At 42.9% G+C, this 26,961-nt stretch overlaps 1 protein-coding gene across 1 annotated transcript; it reads right to left on the reverse strand.

Annotated features, from left to right (window-relative positions):
- Positions 1-2,572: 2,572 nt before the first annotated feature.
- C16H7orf50 (chromosome 16 C7orf50 homolog) lies at positions 2,573-25,306 on the reverse strand. Its single transcript, XM_010719665.3, has 4 exons — positions 25,152-25,306; positions 22,438-22,613; positions 8,563-8,644; positions 2,573-4,618 (listed from the first exon to the last, which is right to left on the reverse strand). Exons 1-4 carry the CDS (start codon positions 25,155-25,157, stop codon positions 4,436-4,438), a joined length of 447 nt encoding a protein of 148 aa, XP_010717967.1. The 5' UTR covers positions 25,158-25,306; the 3' UTR covers positions 2,573-4,435.
- Positions 25,307-26,961: the final 1,655 nt, after the last annotated feature.

The raw sequence follows: 26,961 nt of genomic DNA on the forward strand, positions 1-26,961 counted from the left end.
ATTTTCTTATTAAACAACGTCAAAGATGTACTCACCATCTCTCTGTGGTTAATTTTTTTCCCCTTCCTTTGTCTAAAGACAGCTGAAATAATATAAAAAAGGATTCAGAAAACAAAAGGGAAACCCCTGGGTTTTTTAAATATTTTCTAAGCCTGAACCAATTTCTGGAAGCAATTGGCAAGCTGGCTGCCACTTTCCTTCCAAGGACAGCATCCTGCAGCCTGGGCTGCACAAAAGAAGATATGATACAACAACCATTGGTGTGCAGCCACACAGAGCTGTCAGACCACGCTGGCCATCCTCACACTCTGGGGTTGCTCGTGCTCCAGTGACACCGTCAGCACAGGTCTGTGAAATCCATGAAGTCTATTGGCACGTACCTATGCTAGCAGTCCTATGCGACCATGGCTGCAGCTCAAGCTTTCAGCACACCCCAAGAGCTTGTAAACCAGTTGTTTGGTCAAGTTAAGCCCACAGAAAGCAGATAAGTAAGTTGGCTGTGAGTCTCAACAGACTGGAACCGGGCAGCAAGGCAAGGCAGGCGCCAGGCTGTGTGCCCACACGCTGCAGCCTCACATCACAAAGCTGATACGTGCTGCCCTTTGCTTGGCTGCATCAGATCTGGGCAATTTCATGGGGCTTAGGGAAGCCCGTCCGGTACAAAGGATGCTGCCAAAGGCTGCTGTACCTCAAGAAGAGCACAGGAAAACGTGGCCTTTCAACAGTCTTCTCCGGGCCCAGCGGAACTTCACAACCAGTGAGGATTTTGGCAGGGCTGCTGCCAGCCCAGCTATTTATAAGCAAATGAGAGGGACAGATTCTGTGTGCCAAGGCTTACAGTTCTCTAAAATACAATGAGAACATAAAGAAAACAGATGTCAGTTGGGACAGCAAAAGGCTGTGTACTACTTAAATTATCAAGAAACCTTAAAAACAATCAGAATAACTAAAACTGATAGGAAATTGCTGTGCACGGGGGCGTGAAGGGGAACAACCTTCCAGTGAGTGCTCACATATCTGGGGGGTTTTTGTGTTTGTTTCTAACACAATCCCCCTTAATTCAGCCTCCAGGTTGGAGGCACAGAGAGGTAGGACCAGAATTCTTCTGGCCATGTATGTACATGTGGCATTTCCTGACCTTTCAGTATTTGATTCTGAAACCTATTTACATTTTTGACGTAGGTGTGTTTGTGGGTTTTATTGGGGAATGCCAACAATTTTTCTGCATGTGGGAAAAAAGAGAAATCATTAAGAGCGACTGCATGAGTGCTCTGTGTTTATCCCAAGGTCCCTCCCTCCATGTCCCAGCCAAACTTTCCTCACAGCACAAGCTTCTTATTCAGCTTTGTTTGGACAAAGAAAGATAAACCACTGTTTTGCATTACCCTCCCCCCGTCATTTATACATCAGCTGTATTTAGTGTGGTATTCTCCACTCCTCGTAGGAAAAAGAGAAAACACAATTTGAGAAATAATTATTTTTGACCACGCTGAGTTGTTGACTATGTAAGTTGTTACGAAGAAGTTAAAATAGAACGTAATTATAAATCATTGCTAAGCATCCTGCAAAGGCAAGGACATTTAATTGTGTCCTTGTATGACTGCAGTCGCTGTACACAACTAATACTCCTATTTGCAGGCACAGAAATAACTGGCTCACTCAGCCATACAGAAAGGAAGACATAAAAGGAAACCAAAGCCCCAACAAGAATAAACCACTGGAAAGTTTTATGTCAACAAAGCTGAGTTTAAATTAAGTAACATCAATTCAGTATTTTGACTGTAAATGAATCAGAACATTAAAGCATGTTTTGAAGGGAATGCTTGTGATGAAACTTCTGTGACTGGATCCTGCACTAAGTGAAACTAACAGGAAAGTTCCTACTGGTTTCTTCTGCATAGCATCAAACCCACATGGCAGTTACTTTTCCAGCTTTAAGGCTCATTCTGAAAATGAGAACAGCAGCAGAATTGGTAGGAAAACACCAAATAAATGACTTACCAGTTACAACACAGTGGCAAATACAGCACTGATCCATCATGTTGCATATGAGTGGTGGACTAAAATTAAAATTCTATAAAGATTTTCCATTCTTATGTTTACTAACTTTCCAGTGCTGCCTTTGCAACTGAAGTCCCTTTTAGTGTTGCGTTTTCTGCTCTGACTCAGTGGCAAAAGTCAAAAACAAGCAGAGGAAATCCAACCAACCAAAGCCCACCAAGCCCAAATTGAAGTGCATTTCTGTACTGCCTGACAGGGTAGGAGATAAGTCAAGAGTCACCTTGCTTTAAACGAACCAAAACACAGCAGAACTATTCTCCAGTAAGAGGAAATAAGGAAATAAATTACATGCTCAAACAGCCACAATATATCCTTTCCGAATAAGAAGAGAGAATTCATTGACTCAGTAATTTTACAATGATGATAACAAATTAAAACTGTGGAAACAGTGGAGAGCCAAGAAGATATACAACCCACAGCCAGGATCAGTCAAATTAAAGGGAACTTTTCACGTTGTCAGATACTGAGTAATTAGCGCTGTCATTAGAGGCACAATTCCAGCTTTAAGCAGTTTTGAGTAATTAATGTTCCTTTATTTTGCCTAGAAGCCCTGACTTCAGCATTCTATTCAGACAGGATCCTTATAGCTGGAGCTCCGCAATGCAGCTCAGACCAACAAGAAGACAATTAGAGCAAGCAGATGAAGGTGCAATTTGTCAGACTGCCCATGCACACTGTTACTTCTCGCCTTGGACTCAATTCTTATTAACACAGCAGCCATGGCATGGAAACCCAGACACGATTTTGCCCTGTCTGCAGCCATAAGACAGCCTAGGCTACAGACAACATTAACATCTGAAAACTCTACGTGACCGAAGGATGGAACAAAGTGAATGAAGTGATGGGTTGTGTCTGCCTGCACAGCTCTGGGCAGCTGCAGGAATTCCATAGCTGCAATTATCCACCTCATCATTTAAAATATGTCATTTAAAATACATCACGGAGGAAATCCTGATGAATATAATTATCAAGCAATGTAAATTTCTAGATTAAAATCCTAAAATGAGCAGGAAGCAGAAGTGAGAAAATGCAATTATAAAATCCCAACAAGACACTTAGAAAACTTCACCCCTTAGAATTCATCTTCTCTTCTGATGGAGAGAAAAAAGCATTGGTTTCTGCTTGGGCTAACAACAGGTCTTCTTTGGTTGAAAACCTCATCTTCAAGAAGCCCAAATCTTAAGTTATTTGTTACTAGGAATACATTTCATACTTCTGAGGACTTGTAATAACCTGTGACTGTGAAGGCTGTCAAATCCACTCAAATGCTTCTTACTGAAAAATTAGGCCAGCATATCCATAGATTCTCCCCTCCTTCATCCATTCACATTAAAGCAGTAATTCCCAAAGACAGCCACTCTTCTAAAATACACATTTGATAAAGTTGTTGGTAATACAGCATGAACAATATCTGCAGAAAGATTAAAGAATCAGGTCAAGAACGCAGAATTGAATGTAAGTGTTATTAAATCATAAGCCAATACTGCAACATTCGAGTGATTGATGTCTTTGGTTTTCACTTGAAAGCCTCATTTTTAGCACATTCATAGGAGATAAATGCCACATGTCAACGCAAATGAACGCAGATTTACTCTTTTGGCCACCAAGTACAGAGAAAAATGAGAACACAATATTGGCAGGCGGCACACAAAGTGTTGCTGTGCAGCACTTCTCGTCACAGGGTGAGTTTGGGTACAAGATGAGTTCACTACACATGGTCAAAAGATCTGAGCTGTTCCCATCTGCACATTATCTGAGTATCTAAACAATTGCTGCAAGGCACTGAAAACCTTTGAAATATACAAGGAAAACTAACAAAGCTGATGGTATCTCCAGATTACTGCGTGAAGCACTAATAAGCAACTGTGTTATACAACCCGTGCTCAACAGACTGAAAATGATCTTTCCCAAATCCAAATGACACACTTCTGAAGCTGAAAGTGACAGACTGCAGCTGGCTGAGCAAGCACTGCACTGTATGCTAATGCTACAAGCTGCCATTGTAAAGGAGCCTCCAGGCTTTCTGTTGGCTGCTCTACTCTTCTTGTTAAGAACTGCAAAGCTCCTCTTACTTAACAGTAATTAGACAGAGAGCTGGAGAAAAACTAACGAGAAGAGAGGTGTATTTTTCCAAAGATAAGCAGTGAGATTACTTTTAATCAATGCAGCATGCCTATGGACCATACATGGTGTTCTGTTTTGACTTCATCACCTCAAAACGATAAATACTTGCAGCCGAAAACACGAGTACAAATTCAGAAAATGTAGTATTCAGATTCATTATCAAAATATGTCTTTACAACGAATTTGAAGTATTGCACGTGATATTCAGTGCTTCTTTCCACCAGACAAGCACCGAGACACAGAACCACTCTCAAGACAGCAGCTGCAGAACTTGGCGTATGCGCTCACACTTCTCCATCACGGTTGGGTCTTCTGCATCCGATCCATCCAATTCCTGCATCAGAGCTTCAGCTTTCTGCACAGTTGTGTCCCGTGCACTGCCCTTAAGGCCCTGCAGATAGTCCAGTAAAATGGTGAAATGCTCATCTGGAACCTGTAAAAAAAAAAAACAAAAACACAAGGAATTAAAAAATACCTGCTTTGTTTTCTTCCCTTTCGATGTTCATCCACAGTCATGTCAAAGCATTACCTGAAAGGTACTTAGGTGAATTGCACAGCCTTTTGCATTTGCTGATGCCCACCTTCAAATGGAGGAGTTTCTTGCCAATGCTCAAAGTGCCGGGAAGGACAGACTGCAGTGAGAGAACTGCTGTGGGCTCAGATGGGCAAAGCATCTGAGGGGAAATGCTGAGCAGATGTGGAATTGATGATCAGCAAACGCAAACACTGCCTGGGAGAGAGATCCAGCTTGTGAGGGCTGCTGGAAGGGAGAAAACACACTAGCCAGATCCTAGTTTTGGAAACATGTATGCAAACCTTACCAAATTCGGGAGAACGGCACGAATGTGTCCAAGGAAAGAATGCTGTGGAAGTATCCTCACTCCTACCCAAAACCATTTGTTTGCTACGATGAGATACCACCCAGCAGCACACAACAGATTCTGACTTTGACAGAATGCTTATACAAAGGAATTGAATTTAATTTGAAAAAATTGAGACATATGGAAATCATTTTTAAATCACGCTGACTAAAACTGATGCACTCCTTTAACACATCAGACATCAAAAGCAGTTTAGTTATCTGCTGTCGCCTTACTCCCATTTTACTTCCTTTCTAATTAACCAGTAAAAGATTAAATTTTAGCTTGTCTGGTACAACGTACAACTCCATTAAGAAATCCAGGCAATAACCTCACAAAGACTTCTGATGATTCTGCAGTATTTGGAACCAACTTACTGTCAACAGCGTTTGGTGAACAGATCTGTTTAAGGCATAACTTCACCTTGTGTATCTGTGGAACTGGTTGGAGCCATTAAAAGAATATTTTTACTGTGAATCAGGAGATGTGACAATGACCTCACCCTGCAAATATGTTTCTTTGTTTGACCTTACACATCCAGCATTGCAAGGCGTGAGCAAAGCTAAACACATACGTAAGTATTTAAAGGCCTGGAGTCACTGCACGAGGGCTGCTCCAATCCTGTGGAGTATCAACACTGCAGAGAAGACAGAGCTTCAACAGATGCTTAATTTACAGCTTATTTCTGCGGCGACATTTGGCAGCACAACTGTGATCGCTAAAACTTCTATCGCTCTCAAAGAAGAGGAAGAAAAAATACTCCAATGCTGCCTTAATCAATAGGGGATATTACAGAGCAGTAAATCAAAGGTGCAGCCTGCACTCTGCTTCGTAACTCATGCCCTGTGGGAATCTTTATGGACTTCACACAAACACTCCTGTGCTAAAGAAACAGTACGGATAAAAAAAATAGTAATTTTATAATGACTAACACTGAAATTGATGATACATGAAGTGTGTCTGTGATATAAAACTGAAAAATAAGGAAAAAACCCCAACTTTTAGAACTGTTTTTACTCAGGGTAAACACGCTGCTAACAGAGAAAAATGCTGAGATGCAAACAGTGTCAGCACGCTGGTCCTTCAGCACAGGTATCAGTAGCGGGTGTTTAAAGCTCAGCCACATTTCTGTGCTCCACCTTAGCTAAATTAACTGCATAATTTGTGCCCCCTGTGCTCAGGCCTCGTGGCACAGTCACAGCTCACTGCATGCAATCACAGTTGGTTGGATTGGTTTTGGGGGTTGCAATGTCAAGGCCTCTTGGTTTTAGGAGCACTGCCTGTCTGTAAGCTCCCAGCAGGGAGGGCTGAAATTGGGTACTGGGATGGCCCACCAAAGTGCTGGCAGGTGAAGTGATGCCTACAGGATCTCACTATTGCCATGGTGGCTGTTTTAACCCATTTTCCCTTTTTCTTGTTTCTTCTCTCTTGCACACCTGCCTTGCCTCTGCCACGACTAACATGCATTGGAGCAGACTAAGGTGGAAACAGCCAAACCTGACCCAATAACCATCAGCCCCTGAATGCTCAGGAACTACGTGACACCATGAAAATGGGGAAATGCTAACAAATAACAGCAGGGAAAGAGCAGGTATCACTTTTAAATTACCCTGGCTTTTCTCATCGCCTCCAGCAGGAGCTCCACAATCCCAGGGATGTGCAGCCCAGAGGCTGAGGGCAATCGATGCAGTTACTTGCTGACAGTGCTGTGCCAAAGGACAACCAGCAACAGATGATGCAGCGTTCATTCAGTGCAGGATCACAAAGAAGTGCACACACTGTAGGTATGCAGTCCTGAGCTCTGAAGCCTTCAGCCTACAGCAGATGGATTTTAAAGGCACTTAAAAAAATCGCTTTGTAAGCGACTAGAAAACCTCTCTTTATATCTTACAGAAAGAAGAATATCAGTACAGGAAACTTAATTTAGCTCTTGGCATGGCTTTTCAGTAAGAATACAAGTGACACTAAGAGATCAAAGACGTGGCTTAGGAAGGAAGTCTCCTTTTGTATTTTAGCCATGCTCAGATATCCAACGGATTTTATTCTATAATGGACAGGAAATCAGATTTGGGTATAAAAACACAGGCAAAAGCAGCCCTGCCTCGTCCTGATGATGAAAAAGACTTCATACATGCTTGATCATGAGCACTTGAGTGGCTCTGCTCACTGTACTGAATCTGAATGCAGATGTTAATCATTATCTGTAGCTCATATACAATGCATCTTTGATTATTAAACAGTACAAAATATGTGAATTTAAATAAATCATTATGCTTTCATCACGTGAAAAAAAAAAAAAACCACAACAAAACTAGAAAGGAGGTTTTCATTTCAGTGTCACAGAATATGGAATGAAGCTGTGTTTTGATCTGTAACACAAACACTACTTACAGTTAATTATTTCCCAGTTTGTCGCAACACAAAACCCCAAAGCAAACAGGTAAAAGAGCAAAAATGCCATTCTGCCCATAAAGCAGTTTCTAAGCAGAGTTAAAGAGCACACATTGACTTCCAAAGGTGGACAAACACTTTTAACAGCACAGCTTAAAAATAAAAGGCAATGCAAACAGCCAGATACCTACTATCAAATACGCATTTGGCAGCTCATTACGCCGTGTGAACATTTGCTGCTTTCACAAAGCTCTGCTTTTAATTACACGGTTCTCTGAAAGTATTTTTAATCATCAAAGCAACACCTTCTGCCAGGTGGTTGGTGCAATTTGGGTCAGGAAGATGGTGATGTTTAAGAGTGTAAGTGCACACACACAGTCAGCGACACCTGACTGAATGCCAATGGAATGAATCCATAAGGAGCTGCTGTGCAAACAGTGAGATGTGTGCTCAGTTACACAACGGGGCATCAGCTGAAGTGCTCTGCTCTGCACTGCAATGCTCAGATGCTGACTGGAAGCTATGTGGATGTTGTTTTTTAAGTTATGAAATGAATGGATTTGGGTGACGATGAAAGGCTGGCTTCTGGTTATGCTTTTTACAATCAACATAAGGTTTCACTTCTATTCTAATGAGAAAGCTATTTTAGCATCTTGGCAGTGTATCCGTACATCTTATATGAAGCAGAGGTATCTGAAGCAATCCACGAGCTATCATAGAATCATAGAATCACCAAGGTTGGAAAAGACTTCTAAGATCACCCAGACCAACCACCCACCTGTCACCAATATTGCCCACTATTCCACAGTCAGAAATTAAGGATATATTCAAATCTACTCTCATTAAGTTTCAGGTTTATACAAAGCGTCATTCTTCTCCTTGTCTGACGTGCTTAAGTCTAGTAGTGTCCACAGAACAACCACCCCAAAACGGAAAGATAAACAGCAAGCAATCACAGTGGCTAAGTGTTTTAGTTAAAAAGATTCCAGTGGATTCATAAATTATTAAAAAAATACTAGAAAAGTGCACGGCTAATGCTAGTAACCTTGGGTTAATAAATAATAGCTACAATTAACGTATAAAACTTTATACTACCATTGTGAGAACTTCTCCTGATAATACAAACCTTCTCCTTCTCATACATGTGTGAGAGCAGCCAGGTCTGTCTTGTCTTTTGAAACTTCCATTCCTTTGGGTTTTCAGACCAGCTGCAATAAATTAAAAAAGAAAAAAAAAAAAGCTTAAAATATCCCGTGATCGAAATATTTACTGTCCATACAGTACTTCCTAAAGGGATTCTAAGTAACTTTGCATGCACGACCTTGTGTTGATGCATAACGTTGTGTTGTGGGATATTACAAGGCTAGATGGCTTTTGTGCAAGAAGTGAAAAGCTCATAGGAAGAGACCATGGCCAAGAGAGAGACCACGGCCAAGAATGTGAAGCATTTCCATCAGAAAGCACTGATTCCTGAGGTCAGAAATGAATGCCCTCCTCCTCTCAGAGCTATGAGCGATGTGAGCCCAGCACAGCTGAGCTGCTGAGCACCGCTGAGTGCAAAGAACACATTTTTCTGTACGCTGCAAGGCTTTGGTTTGCACAACGGTGTGAGCAAAGTGCTGAAGTTCACAGGACAGAAAGTGCTTTGCTCCTCACTCTCCCCAGGAATTCTGATTTCATTATTAGTCCCCAAACATCAGCCTGCATCCATGCTGCTGAAAGTGGGAAACAAATGATTCACATCTTTAAAAGTCCTTTGTTTAGCAATCGAATTTCTAATAGGCAAGATTTTAGCTGGGTTAAAACGACAAGTTAAGTTCTCTGTAGAACTTAAATATAATTTTAAAACTGGTGCATTCTGCTTCAGGTGAAGAAAGAGACACTCGGTCCACATATCTCACAAGAAAACAAATATTGATTTTCAAAGCACGTGCCCGAAAATTAGCACCTTAACATGTACACCATTTGTTAATACACTCAAATATCACTTAAAGACCCAGCAGAAAACACACGGAGAAAACACAAAATTCTACACTTGATTTTTCTCTAAGGAAAGACAAGTCCCCAGAGGGAAGCTTGCAAGATGTCTTTAATGCTTCAGTTTGTTTTACGCAGCGACAGAGAGCACAGAATCAATTGAAAAGCCAGCTGGGTATGAGAATTAGCATTGTTTAAACACTGTCAAGTCTAATAAAGCAAAAGAGCCTTCATATTTGGGGAATGCTGCACCAGCGAACGCATTGTTCAGCCATTCAGTGAAACAGAAAAAAACAAGACCACAAGTCTGGAGCCTCCACAGAACTCCGTGCCCCCTCCAAGTGCTTTCCTGACTCAGAAATTCGGCTTAAAGAAAAACTGGCAACAGCTCAGTAGGGTAATCACGAGCTAAATCCAAAGCCAAAATACAAGCTAAATCATGAGACAAATGACAGCAAGCCGAAAAAGGACAAACATAACATCAGTGACTACAGCACAAGATATTTTACAGCATCAGAATCAATTCCACAAATGAAGCATGGTAACAGCTTACATTACAACCTTTGCAAGGTGGCAAGAGCAAGCTGAACATCAGAGCTGCCTGCAAAGCAGCCCCTCTTCTCAGGACAGCCTTTGTACAAGGCACTGGACACTTGTGATTTACACTGGTTGGTTAAATACACTGCCGAACCTCCAAGTATTTCATCCTCTGCTGACTTTATGTTTCTATTCCTTATGCTATCACCAGAGTGCTAACAGGCACTGGCTTGAAAACACAGCCTCATTTCACTAATCTCCTATAAAGCTATATGATGTTACAATATCTTTATTATCCACTTTATAAACAACTTGGACTTACAAATGAGTGCACTGTGAGGTTAATTGCTCTTATTAGCCCATTACTGAAACCATATGCTGGCTTCCACGCGTTGAGGCAGCCATCACTCTGCTGCACCCACTGCCACTTCCACTCCAGTGAATTCTCTTGTAGAAACGAACACAAGTTTCACCCAGTCTTCTAGAAAGGCTTCTCTCCAATAATTAATGATATAACCATGATAATTAACGTAAACAAGTAGTTTAACATAATTGACTGCAGAAACGATGCTTGTGCCCATCACAGCACCAGAGACTCTCAAAGTTTGCACTTTGCCCAACTGGGATCAAAGGCTGAAAGAATGTGGGAAGAAGTTGCATTTCCCTTAACAGATGATAGAAGCGTTCATGTTTTCTCAAACTGCCATCAGGTTTTTAACTGCTTCTCTCTCTTTGGCTTCATCAGTTCCTCTTTCTCAGGAACACGGCCCTTTTCCTGACCTGGTTTCCCATCAAACTGCAGCCAAAACACGCACCACAATGGATGTGCAATCAAGACACATAATGTGGCAGTTGCTCCCTGCAAATGGACCTCCCACGGTTATAAAAGTCTTTCACTGATTCCTATGACCACACTGGCTTTTTCCCTACTCCTACGACAGCTTTAAAGCCTACGGACAATGTCACTCGGTGACAATGTGAGCAGGACATCTCTTTTGATCAGAATGACATAATTAGTGCATTTTTAGAAATGCTCAACTTTCAAACTAAAGATCTTAGAGCTTTGTAATGCAGGAGAGGTCTCTTTTTGCTGTTTATATGCAGATAAGCTTTCCTGACATATCACAGCAGTAGAAAAGGATTTTCCCTGGAGTGATTAAATATACAGAGTTATACTGTATTACACAACTACATTATAGAAAAAAAAGCTTATTAGAGACAATAACAATGTCTTTCACAGCTTTGAATTCATTTGGTGGCCTTTGGATATATCTAAATCCAGATCTAATATAAGCTACAGAATTGGGCAGAAAATAGACATGTTTAAAACATGTATTTTTCCAGTGTGCCTAGGGCTAATTTCCAATATATTGTACAAACACTAATTGCCTTCTTTACACAGTTAATGTTTGAGTCTTTCTTATGAGCTCCAGCTCATTGAAAAAACACATCAGCTGCCTTTAGTTAAAGAGAGCTTTCGCGTTTGTGCAAACGATCTTCCTAAATGGCTTTGAAATTGAAGATACAGAGGATATGAAACAAATGAATCAAGTTTCCAAAAGACCTTCACATCTGAGTTTTTGTTTTTTAGCATCAGGGTGTCGTGCAGAAGAGCTGTCTGAGATTCCCATTGGTCTATTACACAAATGAGTTTCAGCCTATATATTAAAATCACACGTGGTTGCATTGGGCCTTCCCAGGCACTGCAGATGCAACCTGCCTTTAAAGTGCTTAATCCCATCCCTTTCACCACTGTGACAGAAAAAGAGCATTTCTGAGTCTTGGCAGCTAAGCAGGAACACAGAAGACAGCTGGCAGCATGCAGGGCAGAGCGCTCCATGGGATGCTGTAGCACAGAAAGGGAAGGGAAAGCAGTCAGATTGGTTCCAGAAACACAGTAAGAGAAAAACATTATTGTTACCAGTTGAATTCAGGAAGACGACAATGCATCTGCTTAGACTGCTGGCCAGGACAAAACACTAGGAAGCTGTCCCAGCACTTATATAATCTCCTGTGTGTAGAAAAGTACTGTTTGAGAACCATCCATTTCAGCTGAAAAGATCACTGGGTCAAAGACAGGCGTCAAGAAATCAAAAAGGAAAGACAGACACATGACAGCCGATAACCACCAGACAGGAGGAGAACACTGCTGCATGCCAAACACAAGGACACCTCCGCTCATCTCTGCCTGCTGCCCTGAGCTGGGCACACAGCCCCAGCCTCCGTGCTGCTCCACAGACTGCACAGAGCAAAGCGCCTGCCCTCGCTGCAACAGGTGCTTCCTCAACAAAGTACACCCACACTGAAACATTCCCTCAAAGACATTTAAAGCCGGAGCTCTATTTGCTCTCCCGTGTCACAGTGCAATACACAAAGCAGCACTGACTTTCATGCACCGCGAGCTTACGCGTAAGGTAAGATAACTGCCCTTACAAGGCACGAATTTGGAAACTGAACAGTGATTTCAGGTCAGTTAATGTTACATATGGCCTACAGGTGAGCACGGGAGCCTGGCACCTCAAAGAGGCTCCCTGGGATTCCTGGAGCATCACGGGTGGAGCAGGAATTTGGCAGAGCCGTGTTCTGGTGGGAGAAGAGTGTTCTGGTGCAAGGATGGAGCTTCCACATGGATACATAAAATATACGTGGATGTGGGTGCAAGTTTTATATATGCTCTCCAGTGCATATAGCAAATTAGGAATCATAATTTTTTCGTCCGGTCATAACACATGCAGTTACTTACAGGGAAATGTTAAGGCGTTTATTTTTATCACGGGTATTCCGAATTTCTTTTCTTTCTCTTGGGACATTCGAAACAACTGTGTGTTTAAAAAGGCAGGTTTCACATTTCTTTCATTGCCAGCACCAAACCCATGTACTGCACAGACCAAAAGCTGCATCGACAGAAAGGGCTCCCAAGGCCAGGGGCTGCTGCACAGCCCTGCATGCCAAGAGAGCCAGGCTGCAGCACGGGGCAAGCCTGTATGCAGGGTGAGAGGAAATCCCATCTCAGGTGGGTGTGTGATGCTGATTGCCCTCGATTGGAAGAGATATCCAAAATTTACATTCTAAATTGATTTTCAAAGGCTTAAGCAGAATGGCTGTAGTTAAAACCTACACGCTCATCTTTGGCAGGACCCAAGTACAGACGTAAGGAAGAGTCACAGCCCTTATTTTTAATGCGTTTTTCTCACATAACGGATGACTCTGTTATGTCCCAACTCCCATTCCTGGAAAAGTTAATACATTTATAGTGATCTCTGAAATACAGCATGGAAGCTAATTAACTTCAAACTTAGAAAAAGGTTTTTCTCATTTTCCTGGAAAAGAAGAAGAGACATTAATGGATCTCTTCTGCCAGAAGAAACTTTTCAAAATTGTCAACAGATTTTAGCAGCAGTGCTACATTTTTGGTAGGAAATCCTGGCACCATTTCTTAATCTGTGGTTTAAAAACAGTTTTTAATGTATTCGTGCATCTGGTTCATAAGGAGCACAGTGACTACAGAACTGGGAAAGGGCAAGGGGGGAAAAAGGTTTTTTTTTTTAAACTTTCAGTTTTAGTTTAGGAATCACATGAACAGGAGGAAAGAAAGAAACATCCTTTTTAATACCTCATTTTGGCTCTATTGTCTAATATAAGGACAGATCGTATCTATGCAGCGAATTATACAAATCAGAGAACTTCCTTCGAAAGTATTTACAAAGGAGAAGGAAAAAGCCTTTGTGCCCTGAAGCAAATCTTTGATTAGATCTACATTAAACATTTATCACAGCGTATCTTTTATTATGTGCACTTTTATCACTTGCCATTATTTGTTACACTTTATATTACGCTCGCATCCTGAAGCTTCATCCAAGACAAAAATGCCCTTCCTGCTCCAGCACAGGCACTGCTCACAGCCAGCATGGAGCGTTCCTTGTGAGAGCTCAGGGCACAGACTGATGCCACAGGTGATAAGTGGAAGGCAAGTCGACCCAGAAAGCTGAAACAATGCCTCAAAAGCATACGATATGTCATCAGTAGAGCTCGTACTTCTTATGTGTGGTATAATACACGCAGGGCGTCTCAGCTGTGATTCAACTCGTCAGCTTTTCATAGACACTGACCTACCTGCAGCTGCCACCCGCGGTCCAATGGGGAAAAATAACCAATTAAAAAAAACAAATCCTTTTCTAGTACTATTATTTAGTGGCTGGCATCTGTTTTAGCTCGTCTAGAAGAAAACTGCATTTGATTTGAAAATATATAGACTATACAGAGAACCATCCGTTGTTTCCAGTAGTTACAGAGAAGCTTGAATGCAGTAGGCTTAAAAAACTGAAGGTAATAGCGCCATGCTAAATGTGCTTCTTATTTAATAGAGTTATAAAAAGAAGGCAAAGTAGGAGTTGAATTATCACAGAAGAAGAGATTGATTTTGAGAGAAGGGAACTGAAAAGCGCAGCACAGCTGATGGCCCACGTGGGCTTCCTCAGTGCAGCTGCTGTGCTCAGCAATGCCTGCCCATGCACTGCGGTGTCCTCTCCCAACACCCTGTGATGTGCACTGCGTCACCAAGGCTGTAGATAACCTGCTTAGAGACACCGACCTGCCCATGACTGCTTCCTGCAGGTGGCTCTCACTCCAAGCCGATTTTATTCGTATGAAAGTAATTATTGATACCTTTTGGGGCACCACTGCATTTATTACTGTGTGAAGGAGACACGTTTTATTAAGGATCCGGTTTTATTATTTGAAAAATATTGCTTGTTAGTCTAACTGGGGTTGGGGAGCTGTGATGGTTCCCTGGAGCTAACTGATTAATAATCATTGCCAACTGCATTTTAAATTTTAATTTTGGCCTTGGCTGACTTGCCTAAACGATTCCCTACAGCTACGAAACCACTTTCTACTGTACTTTGAATATTTGGGCATTGTCTGAATAGTTGAAGCGTGCTGGAGGTGCTAATTCTCCCACATGTCAGTGTTACGGCACAGAGAAAACACACGGCCTTCCCTCTGCATTTCTGCCAAGGCAGGAGCATGGTCCGAATGGAAGAGTGTAGGTGATAGGAAATAGGAAGGCATGTCCTCTGTGAGTCCAGGAGATGGGTCAGGATGGAACTGGTGGGCTTTATGCTCTGTGAACACACTGCAAATATTTCACTCACCGAAAGGGAACCCGTTCTACAGTCTGCTTTTGTTTAAAAGCATCAGCAGTACCTGAAGAACACTGCCTGGTAATTACAGACTCCTGCTTCCAAACCTCTCTAATACCTCTTACAAGGTTACCAGAAGTCATTTCAGATGAAAGAATACATTAAAGCTGCTTAATTATTTAATTAGATGCAACCTCTTTTGTATGATGCTATGCACAGATGAAAGCAAATATCTAGTGACTACATTTAATAAGCTGTTAAGAAAATTCATTTATGCTAAATTTTATTTTACTGGAAATGAGAGTCATTAAGAAAGGATGCATTACATTTTCTTAATTAGGTTCGGAAAAAAGAAGTTATCTTCCAGGAAAGAGAATCAGGCAAAGGAACCTCAAGTATTTTACCCCGATAATTATAGGCTTAACACTTGTTATCTAATTTTCTCCATCTGAGGAAGCACTTAGACATATAGAAAGTATATGTTCAAAACAAGACGTGCTCCTGCCCTCCTTACACATAGACCTAGACAAAGACAGAAAGCTCTTTCAGAGTAGCTAGGATGGAATATTAATCTCTATATGGCATGTGCACCCAGAAATCAGTGCAGATGTGGCCTTTAGGAACATCCCGACAGAACACCACAGAAACAAATCCATGCAAGCTCCTCTTCCAAAATAAGAAATGGAGAAGATGTCACGTTAATGATGCTATTAAATACTGCACTTCCCCATGAGACTCTTGGAAGCAAACGCCCAAGCAAATGTCGTGGCAGCTTTGTTTCACGCTGTAAAAATGGTAGAGCTGCAGACACAGAAGGTTTCCAATAAAGACCCTCTGCAGCTCTTACTGAGAAACGCTTGGAGAGGTGCCCTTGTGACCTTCAATAACATTAATTCAAAGATTTGGAAGGACAAGTGATTTGATTTGAAGCCGTAAAGCAGGATTAGAGTTTTTTAATCTATTTCTCCCTTTTTGTAAAATGTAGTGAGCATTTATGGAGAGGACAAGAAGAAATCTCCTTCCTCTGCCATAAACTAAATGGGATGATGAGCAGATTTAGCAAGACACAACATCCACGGATGGACACGAATTTAGCACGGACATGAACCTCCTCCCTTCTCCTCTTAAGCCACACGGAAGTGCTGAGCGAATGGGCCAGAAAGCCATTCCAAATCCTTTCCCTACATGAGACAGAAATGAGTTTCTTCAGAATGCTATTAATGGCTAGCCCATAAGAGGGTTGGTGCAGGGAAAGACATGCGAGAGCAGCAGCTTTTCCAAAGCTCAGTTTAGTAAGCCGAACCACAAACCTCCACTAATTCTACTGGAACATCAGGCAATAGTGCATTTTATAATACTGCCTCCTTTTGAATGAGCTGGAAATAAGGAGGAAATATTTGCAGTATCTAAGAATTCCTACTTGAGCTAAACTTACAAGTCTCGTAACCTGACATTTCAGAATCTTCAGTCCTCTGTTTTGTCTCCAGAAACCAGAGCTGCTCACTCAGAGTTCTCAGTACCTATGTTCCTCAAAACCTGATCTGCTAATATGAACATGCCTTGCTGGAAATGACTGAAATTATAAAGTAAATAAACAAATAATCCAGCTCTGGCCATCTGGCACATTTCCAGGGCAGAATTACCGATATTCAAACGTATTTCCAGGATTTTTTTATTTTTTTATTTTAATTTTTTTTTTTCTCTTCTGCCCAGAAACTCTTGGTAAGAATAGCCGAGATTGAGAGGCATGGCTTCTTAATTCAGATTCACCTGAGCCTTACCCTGGTACTCAACTCAGCTCCAGACCTGAGCCAGTATTCCTGCACAGCACGGGGTCACACAGGCACTCTCCCTGCTCAGAGCCCTGCAGCCATCTCCTCACCCAGCACTGCAAAGCTGGGCTGCTGTGACACAGCCGCAGACCACAAACATGGCCCTGCCATTCCCACGTGCCCTTCTGCATTCACAGCCTGCACCACTCTGTCTGCAGAGCTGCAGTGTTTACAGGTAGGAAAAAAAGACATCAGAGCAGAAATCTGCAGGAAGTGGCTGAAGTAAAGACAGATGTTAAAGAGCTTCTTGCAAAGTAGCGAAATTGTTGTACTGGGACTCTAAAAAGCAGTTTTAGAGTTTAACACCAAGGAGTTCATCATTAATGCTTTAAAAGCAATTCCTGCACAACATGACATCCTGCAGGTATCACGAGGGGGGTTAGGAGAAGGCTGGCAGGGCTCCAGCACAGCCCTGCACATCACTTGCCCCTGAGACACAGAGAAGTGAATGCAGAAGACAGTGGGTGCATCAGCAATCTTGGTACTGGGCTGCCAGACACCCTGATGGGACAGGCAGTGCTGTGTGCTGCCATGGCTGAGAGAGCACTGTGACCTTCACAGAATCCTAAATGCATAGATTGAATAATCAGATGATGAGGACGCTAATGTTTGGAAATGTACATCGTAAATGCAGCTCTGGAATGGCAGTGTGTCTGATTCGGTCACAGCCAGGCTGAAGCAGGACAAGAAGTGCTGCCTCTTCTACATTCAGTGCAACACTGACTGTGGGTACGGTTGGTGTGCTCACGCAGCTGCTGCCATCAGCACAAAACTGACCAATGGACTGGGGAGGGGGAAAAAAGCAAAGGTTTTCCACGTGTGGCAAAAAAAACACGAAATCACAATGTGATGTGGCTCAAAGAAAGGTGGAGCCTCGCAGATCTTTCACTGGAGAGGCAGGGAGATTCAGAACTCTGAAGCAGCCAGGCGCAGGCCATACTCAGTGTGGGAAATACTGTGATTTACAAAACCCTGCTCAGTAACAGATCCAACGTAACCAAAATAACTGATTACCTTTTCTGCCTCATATACCCTGGCAAGAAAGGCAACGTGCCTGTATGCCTTGCAGAAGAGCCCTACGCAGCACCAAACCAGGAGAGTGAGAATGCACTCTGCATCCACCCCGCAGGAATAGCTGCAGGCATACTGGCACCCTAAAAATAGCCGAGGTGTGGGTGCTGTGCTGACAGCTTTGTAGGGTTTGTGAGTAATGCTGGGGCTGCTAGGGAACTGCAAACAAACTGACCGGGCTCCAGCAGATGCCACAGGGGACTGTAGGATGACGATAAGGTAACCCTACTCTCTTAATAAGACAAGTCTAATTTCTCTGCCACGAACAGGGACAGAGACTTCCTTTAAAATGAGGCTGATCTGTCCAGCTGTTAAAATCAATGGGCTAACATTCCCTTTTACAGAGGGATTTACATGCTCTGATTTAGGTCAAGGGGAGGAATACCGCTCAGAGGCAGGTACAACTAAAAATCAGCGACACAGAAAGTTGGAGCAGTCCTGAGACAAAAGCTCTGTTCTGTGCAGTGTGAGGAGAAGTGCAAGCCTTTGAAATCAGATAGCAGCGAACGTCTGCCCAGGTTCACAAAAGCAACCACAGAACAACGCCAAATGCAAATTTACCCTCTATCTGACTCCTGGATTCAGGCAGCTCCTTCTAGAACTAAGGACTGTGAAAGCACACATGAATGCATCAGTTACATCCATAGCTAACGCTTGCCTCAGAACCTTCACAAAACAACCCTTCAATAATTAAAGCAAAACCGCCCTCCACCACCACAACCCTCTCATCTTTGAGGGAAAGCTGCTATTTCAGGACACCTTCACAGCCCAACTTTTGCTTTGGCTGAGATTCGCAATTCGATCAGTGCTGCAATAGCTGATGAACTTCAAGGTAACTGGTGAGCCCCTACACCAACTGCATCTCCCTGCCACGGGGAACACTCCCTGCCCTGGCCCTACTGGTGCGGGGTTTACAGTGAGACATTCCTGCTTGATGCAACAGTCAGGGCTCACAGAGCTCCGTCTCACAGGCATTACATAAGACAGTCATTACATCCCAGGGACAATGGCAAAGTCACAGTTCAATGAGCAAAACATCTGCCAAGGAGATACTTCTAACAAGCATCGAGAGCAGCTCAGCAGCTCGGGAAAGCACAGACTGATGCACTGGCACTACCTGCCATTCAGGTGTGTTAAGCTCTGCTAATCTTGTATGGGGGAAGAAAAGACAACCTGTGATGTTCAGATTTCTGTGCATTGGTTACTGTTAGTACCTAAAAGCTGAAGCCGTGGATGGGGAAACATCAATTGCAACTCTCAAAATGAAAGACACCTATTAATGCCTTTCTGCAGCCTGGCCCAGGATGGTGCTGTGCCTCCATCCTGCAGCCCCGCAGATGAAGGGCTGCCCCAGGCCATGCACTGCTCCAGCAGCACTCCAGCACAGTGCCATGTTCTGCTGCCACACCATTTTCCCACTCAGTGCCAAACTGTCTTACTTCTGTGTTCTGAAACGTGCCCTTGCTTTGTATCATTGTGGTAAGCATCTTACTTTTACTTACTTTCTTATTTTCTGAGGAGGTCTCTGACATTCTCACCTAAATTTAAGGCAGCGATACAAAAGCAGGCAGAGGAAACCAGAAAGACAATGCCTTGGAAAACACCCTGGTGACACACAGTGCTGGTGGCATATAAATCATGACAGAGAGAGAAGAAACGCACTCTAGCAGCTTATTTTTCCAATGTGAGCACATGGTAGGTAACATTCTAAGGCTCGGGTAATTCACAGCAATATTCACACAGTGCTGTTATCTGTTCCTTCTACAAAAGATGCCATCTTTGTAATTCTATGTACTTTGGGTGACATCTATTCTCATTTCTATTACTTTGATGGGTGATGGAGAAATCCATATGAGCAGATCCATAAAGCAACAACTTGCTGAGCTAAGTACAGCAATAGAAACATTTCTAAAGGAGAGCAACTTGCCAAGGCAAACAAGTTCTGCCAACATTTTAGCACCACTAAAGGTCAGTTGGGTTATAATTACGTCTAATTAGAATTCTCATGAATTGCAACGTCTTTTCACTTGAAGGCACCTACAGCTTTAAAAAGTATGAATTTTACTTCCTGTTTTCTAAGAATCAAAGAAAAGAGGCATTCTGACCTTAGATTTATGAATCATCCTGAAAGAAAAGAAGCACGTCATTGTTAAGAGGAAAAGGAAGAGCTCTGTGCAACCACCAACACCCAGCTCTTCCCTCCTGCTTTGCTGTTCCTTTCTTCCTGTTCAGCACCATTGTGTTTTTTTTAAAGCATTATTCCTCATTTTCTTTTCTCCTTCTCATAGTTACATCACCCTTCTGTCTCCCTTTTTGCTTTAGCACCCTATTTTAGTCCTCTCTATCTTCAGAGCTGCCCGCCTGCTGTTCTTCCATGTAAGATGTTGGTATTTCTCCCTGACATTACTGCTAAAAATGGAAATTCAGTTTTCTGCTGAAGAATTCCTCTTCATTTCATCCCACAGACCGGAAAAGATGGCTCTGCTCTCCAAGAGAAGCACTACCTCTTAAAAATGTACGACCTACAAAACAAGCAGAATTTTCCCTTGCATGTCAAAAGTCTGCGTGTAACAGAACTCCTTCACTGAATGATTTCTAACATTTTCCTTTGAAAGTTATCAAACTTAAAACAAATTCCTGTCAAAGCTGAAGCCTCAGTTGTGCTCTCGTGCTGTGAATAGTCAGTCTCTTAACTAATAAAAATGACTGCTTTAATTATTCTATGGTACTTCAAGTTCCACCTGTAATGCAGGAGATTCACTTGTCATCAGGGAGTTAAGAGGCCACCTCACTTAGCACTATTTAATGTCAGGTTTTCTGCCGTAGGTGGGGCAAATCATAAATCCACAGCGCCCTTTTGTTTACCTCCCACTGCATTGTGCTCCTGCATCTGCAGGATGACCTTATCCTTCCATGTGTCATTCACACCTGTAGCCCCACAGAAACACACAGACTGAAATCTCTGACCCACTGAAGTCGTCAGGGCTTTTACAGTTGGGCTCCAAGGACACGAGGAGGTCACAGCACATATGGGGCAAAACACGCCCTATGATTACGTTCATTTGGCAGTTCAGCATCTTACTGCTATCCCTGATAAGTGTACAAAATTCAAACCATCTGTTGCTGACATAACCCCAGACAACGTGCTGCCATACCTAGAGCTGTGGGGCTCTGCTATTACAAGACCATGCTGTGTAGCCAGCATACTGCTTCAAGGTCATTTGGTGCAGGTTAAACTCTGCAGTCAAATCAGCTCAAATATAGTTTCATACTCTCTCATCTAACAAGGCACAAATCCATACAGATAGAAGCAGAATATCAACCCAAACCCCACAGCTTGTTCCTTTGCTTTCCAAACCTGAAAACCATTATCTCTAGATCCGCCACTTACTTGCACACATACCAGAGTACAGTTGGAGCAGATGGTTCAAAGATAACTTTCAATCCATCTGCAGTTCAAAACAGTGGTGAACCATTCCAGCTGTTTTCCAGATCAAAAATATTATTGTCATTTTGCTATCGCTGCGTGCTGAGGGTTATGTAACAAAAATGCACATGTCCCTCTGCCTGGAATGCAATTAATTTCCTCCCTCCCCACTGAGAGCGGTAAGTAACAACTCAGACAGTCTGCATGCTTCAGTTTTAAGCATGGCCAGAGATGCAGCGATGGAATTATTCCCCGTGGTAACCCACTGCTGGTAACACGCCAGCCCTCTGCAGGTCTTAGAGACAGGGTCTATTCTGTAGTTCAGGGAAAAAATAAATACTACTTTCCTGCTTATACATGACCTCTTACTGTCTGCAGCGTACCATGAATGCTTTGTTTCAGCTATTTTAAACATAGATGTTGCTTTATGTTGGAATTCAAAGTATTCTAAATCAGTATGCTAGCTAAAGTAATTGCTTCCGATCCGAAATAGGCCACTGGACTCCCTGTATACTTTGGTATGCAGAAGTAAGGCACTGTACACTATTCACTTTAAAATGGTGGCATAATCGTGTCTTAATGTACAAATATCCAAATATCATGCATTAGGGTAAGTGAGGAGTCCATAATGCAATTTGCTTACATATAGAGAAAACTCCTTTGCTTAAAACAGTGCACTTAAAACTAGTTTCCTCAATGCAATATTTTCTGTAATACGCCCTTCATCTCTGTGAGTGCAGCTAATCCAGAGATATTTATATCTGAACTATAAGGCATTCAGGAGAGGAACTGTCTGTCTATAAAATGTTTGTGCCGTACTCAACATCCTTCAGTTGTTATGTGCTATACATAAAATGAGGTGAAAGGGTGTCAACTGAAATGAAGCTTTAGCTTATTACTTAATTGCAGCAGTTTCCTCTAATGCCTTTTTTCTTGGTTCAGCTTGTTCAGGATTGCTGGCATGGTTTACAGCTTGCTTCTGCACATAGCACCTGCAGTGCTGCAAGCAGCCTTACCTGGTTAAATAGGCCAGAGCCAGTTCAGATCCCGACAGCTTCTTGGGTTCTGCTTTCTTAGTAGAGATTCCAGCTTCTCTCATCAGCTTTTTTTCTTCTTTCTTCCGCTCTTTTTTCAATTTTCTTTCCAATTTCCTCCTTTCCTCTGGAGTAAGATCTTCCTCTTCATCAGCTGCCTGAAATAATAAACATTTAAATAAAGTGATTCTGTTTCTATAGGAAGACAAACAAAGCATTCATAAATGCAACTGAAGGGCACAGTTAATATTTTAAACCAGCAGCTTCAAGCTTCATACTTTTACCATACACCAAACTACGAAGCTTCTACATTGTTCAGCTCACATAATTGCAAATGCTGCACTCTGCAGAAGTCTGCAGAGGCCTTTTCTGTCCTCTGTAGATGAGAGCACTGATCTCAGCAGTACAGCAATCGGAGCAAGCACTTCCTTTGCTCGGTATTAAACATCATTTCCAAGATTTGTTGTGCTGTTTGTGCTCTCATAACAAGGGATATCAGCAGCAGAGACTGTTCACAGTGGAGGGAGGGTATGGAATTTTTTAGCACACACACGTGTATATGGGAAAAGTGCTCCCTTAAAACTGGGACTGGAAGATCACACTGTCCTGGACTGAGAAAACCTCTGCTTTCCAACCATGGGCCTGAGTTCCCTTTTGCCAGAAGGGAAGATGTGACATCTACCACCTTCCTATACCTCTTGGAGATCCTTTGGCAACCCTGGGTAAACACGCACAATCCTGCATAAACACATCTACACAAATAAACCTCAAAGGTTGGAAATTCTACACGCTTTCAGACAAAACAGTTCTTAATTCATCTTGAAAACCCAGTCACTAAAAATTTACGCATAACTATACTGAAAACGAAAACATTTGTTTCACGTACAGAAGAGGAGCGTTCAGCAAATACACCGAGTTGATCAGGGTGAGATCACGCAGTGTAGAAACAAAGAGCTGCTCCACAGCAAGCCGAGGCATACCCCAGTGATTCCCAGCACTGCTCATTCATCTTTCCAGGCAGCAGTCCCTCTGACTTGTTAAGTACCAACTGGAAGCATGAGAAATTCCAGCTGAATGGCTGTTACTCAACATCCCCCTGTGATTTCCACATCCCAGTACATTTTGTTTTCCTGTCTGAACACTCTGCAGTCCAAAACCAGCAGTGTCTGTGCTTCCTCTCCTCAGTGATGCTCCAGAAGGACAAATGTCAGATCCAGCAGGCCTTCAGATCTATCAGGTGTTCTGAAGAGATCTAGGCTTTGCAGAGCTCTGTGATTATCTTGGACAGACCTCCATGAAAATGCAGAGAAAGTACCTTCTGGGTGTCCCCATGGACCTCAGGAAGCAGTGAGGAATTGGACACAGCAAAACCACCTCTCCTGTACAACTTCTCGGAAATAACTGAGCAACAACAACAACAACAAAAAACATGAAGTTTTGCAAATGAGACTCTTACTCTCAGTTTGAACATTTCCAAGATGAAGAGCAAAGGGATGGTGCTAATTCCTAGCTTACATGATCACTGTAGAATCATAGAATGGCCTGGCTTAAAAAAGAGGACCTCAGAGATCATCGACTTTCAACCCCCCCCACTGTCTGCAGGGTCACCAACCACCAGGCCAGGCTGCCCAGAGCCACATGCAGCTTGATAGTTACAGAGCTCACACAGTCCTGAACAGAACTGTGATGCCTTTGCTGTGGTTTAAGGACCCAATGCTTCCCAGGCATGAGCACCAGGCACTGGCCTGCTGCTAAGCAGCGTTACTGCTGCTGACCTGCAGAGCAAAGGCCAGGTAAACAGGGCAGCACCTGAATGCACTCCGATCTGGCAAAGGCACCTGCCAAGCACCACACGTTGCTTCAGTGTTAATTCCTGCATTAGCTAAGCCTACTTTGACCCATCCTTTCTACTCTGTGTTTTCAAAGACCAAATAAGGATGTGAAAGTGGACGTCAGAATAAATGGCAGTAAAGAGGATTTGCTTTTTTGTTTGGTTTAAAATGCTTTTAATTTCTTGTTATGGAAAGCCAGCATTCACCCCCAAACAAACAATGTCTGCTGCATTTGTGTAGATAACAATTCATACCTCAAATAACATCTAGGTGAAGGTAGGTACATAACTGTTCTATAGGAAACAAGATTTCATTGGAAAAGCCACGGTGGTACTCACTGAAATGACAGCCCCACCACACAGCCTGGGAGCACCGAGGGTGGTCGTGTATGAAGTGTTTGCAAAAGATGACTGCAGCAGCTGTCCGACAGACGACACACTACGCTTAATCTTCTTTTAAAAATAACGTAATGAATTTGTTTACTTTTCTGCAAGCCATGAAGCTTTCAAATAAAGTGCCTGTGGCACATCATTAGAACTGCTCTGATAAAGAGGCCTCCGCTGCTTCGGACTTACAGTAACTGCTATCTCTGTACCTTCCCCTCCCCCACACATTCCTCACATTATCAAAAAGCTTTTTATCCCTCTCCCGACTGCTCCATTAAAAACAAAACAAGTTGCTCCCTCCCCATAAGTGGGTCCCAACATAAATACCAGGCCCTCACAACGCTTGTTTCCAGCCTAACAATTTGGGCACTGTAGGCCATCTGAAACACGAGCATTGTTCTCCCTTCGAGGCTGGAACCTTTCCAGGGCTGAAAGAGTGAAGATTTACAGCTTAAGGTACCTTTCCCATAGCACATACCATCATTTGGTCCAACCGAAATGGGACTCATGAGGTCCTGTTGGGAGTTCCCAGCACACGTCCTGCAGTTTGCTCAGACATCTCTTGTTGCAGATGGACTTTGATCCGTGATTAGCACTGTGTGCCACAGTCTGTCCTTGACTGGTTTTTAACGAGAAAGCCTCAAGTCTCAGCTGGTTCATTAAATGTGTGCGTTTGGGAGCGCATTCTCCATTGAAGCTGAGGTTAGTTTTACCATAATTAAAAAAACAATCATAAAATGAACACAACACGGCACAACAGAAACCAATATTCCCCAGAATGTGGGACTCCAAAGAAAGCAAACCCAAGGCTTGCCATGAAATGGAAAGCCTCGCTGCTTTTCCTTCAACTTAAACGCCCTCTGCTACGGAACTCTCCTGATGCATCTCTCCTTCAAGTCAGCAGCATTATTTTTTCATCTTGCTTTCCCTGTACCATTAGCGTGACTGCTGTTCTGAAAGATGCGTCCAAAGTTTGAGAGCCATTCAGATTCCAATTCTTAGCAATAGCTCATTATTTAAATTAAAAACAACACAAAGAAAAACTAACAGCAACCCAAACACTAAACCCAAAAACCAACAGGGGACTTCATTGTGCCGAGGCCGTAAATATCCCACGTTGTCTCCTTCTATATTTATAACGTGACACCGCAATTTGTAGCGCTGCAATTTATCCTCACTACACCATTGTAAAGGCCCTGTTTGAGCGTGCCATACACTTGTTTATTGACGTGATAAATTTAAAACACGTGCGTACGAAAAACCACAACGCTTGCTTATGTGCAAAGCCTGCAGAGAGCTCCCGCAGCACCTTGGGCCGTGGGCTCATTAGGTCTCCATCTCCACGAGGTCAGGCCAGGTCAGCACACTTGAATGAGTGACACTGAGAGGAGAGGCAGCGTTCTGGCATGATTAAGGAGGTGGGAGCCTTCCACTGGAAGTTTTCCAGAAGGCCTGAAAAAGGTGCTGTAAAAGGGGTACTGCCATTGGGTGCCATGTTTTGAAAAAGAGATGGACCCTCAGACCTTCAGCTTACGTGCTCAGAAAAATCGCTGTCATACTTACGAGGGAAAGAAGATGTGAGCTCAGACGTCTTCAAGCAGATTGCAAGAGTTCATGCTACACTGCATCAATTTGCATGCAAAGGGCTGGGACTGCCAATAGAGCCTTTCATCAGTGCCAGCCTCAAAATTTCCAATTTGCATGTAGGCTTCATAATACAGAATAAATAAATAAACTGAGACATCTGACTCAAAAACTCTACAGACTTCAGTTTCTAAAACAGTGGCAGTTTTAGAGATCAGTTAACACTTTCCATTATTACTTGTTATCTGGAAATGTCGCGTATGTTTTAAATACTTTACAGGTTGTCTTTAGCAATGAGTTTACCTCTCTTAAAGGGGGAACCATTTCAAACTGAAGTCAGCAGAGGATGTAGCAGTGTCACTCAGAGGGTGGTGAAGCACTGGAACAGGTTGCCCAAGGAGGCTGTGGATGCCCCATCCCTGCAGGCATTCAAGGCCAGGCTGGATGTGGCTCTGGGCAGCCTGGGCTGCTGGTTGGTGACTTGCACATAGCAAAGAGGTTGAAATCTTTGAGGTCCTTTTCAACTCAAGCCATTCTATGATGCAGTGACTGATTAAGCAATCTTGCTAAGCAATTCTGAACCGAGAATACCAACCCTTACAGTGAGAGGGACTGGAAAAGCAGAGGTGATGGAAGAGGAAACCTGGCAGAGGCGACAGGAAGAGGGCTGGAGAAAGGAAGGAAACCGAAGTGACTGTTAGCAC

Source organism: Meleagris gallopavo, chromosome 16 (genome assembly GCF_000146605.3).
Source record: "Meleagris gallopavo isolate NT-WF06-2002-E0010 breed Aviagen turkey brand Nicholas breeding stock chromosome 16, Turkey_5.1, whole genome shotgun sequence".
Classification (NCBI taxonomy): Eukaryota; Metazoa; Chordata; class Aves; order Galliformes; family Phasianidae; genus Meleagris; species Meleagris gallopavo.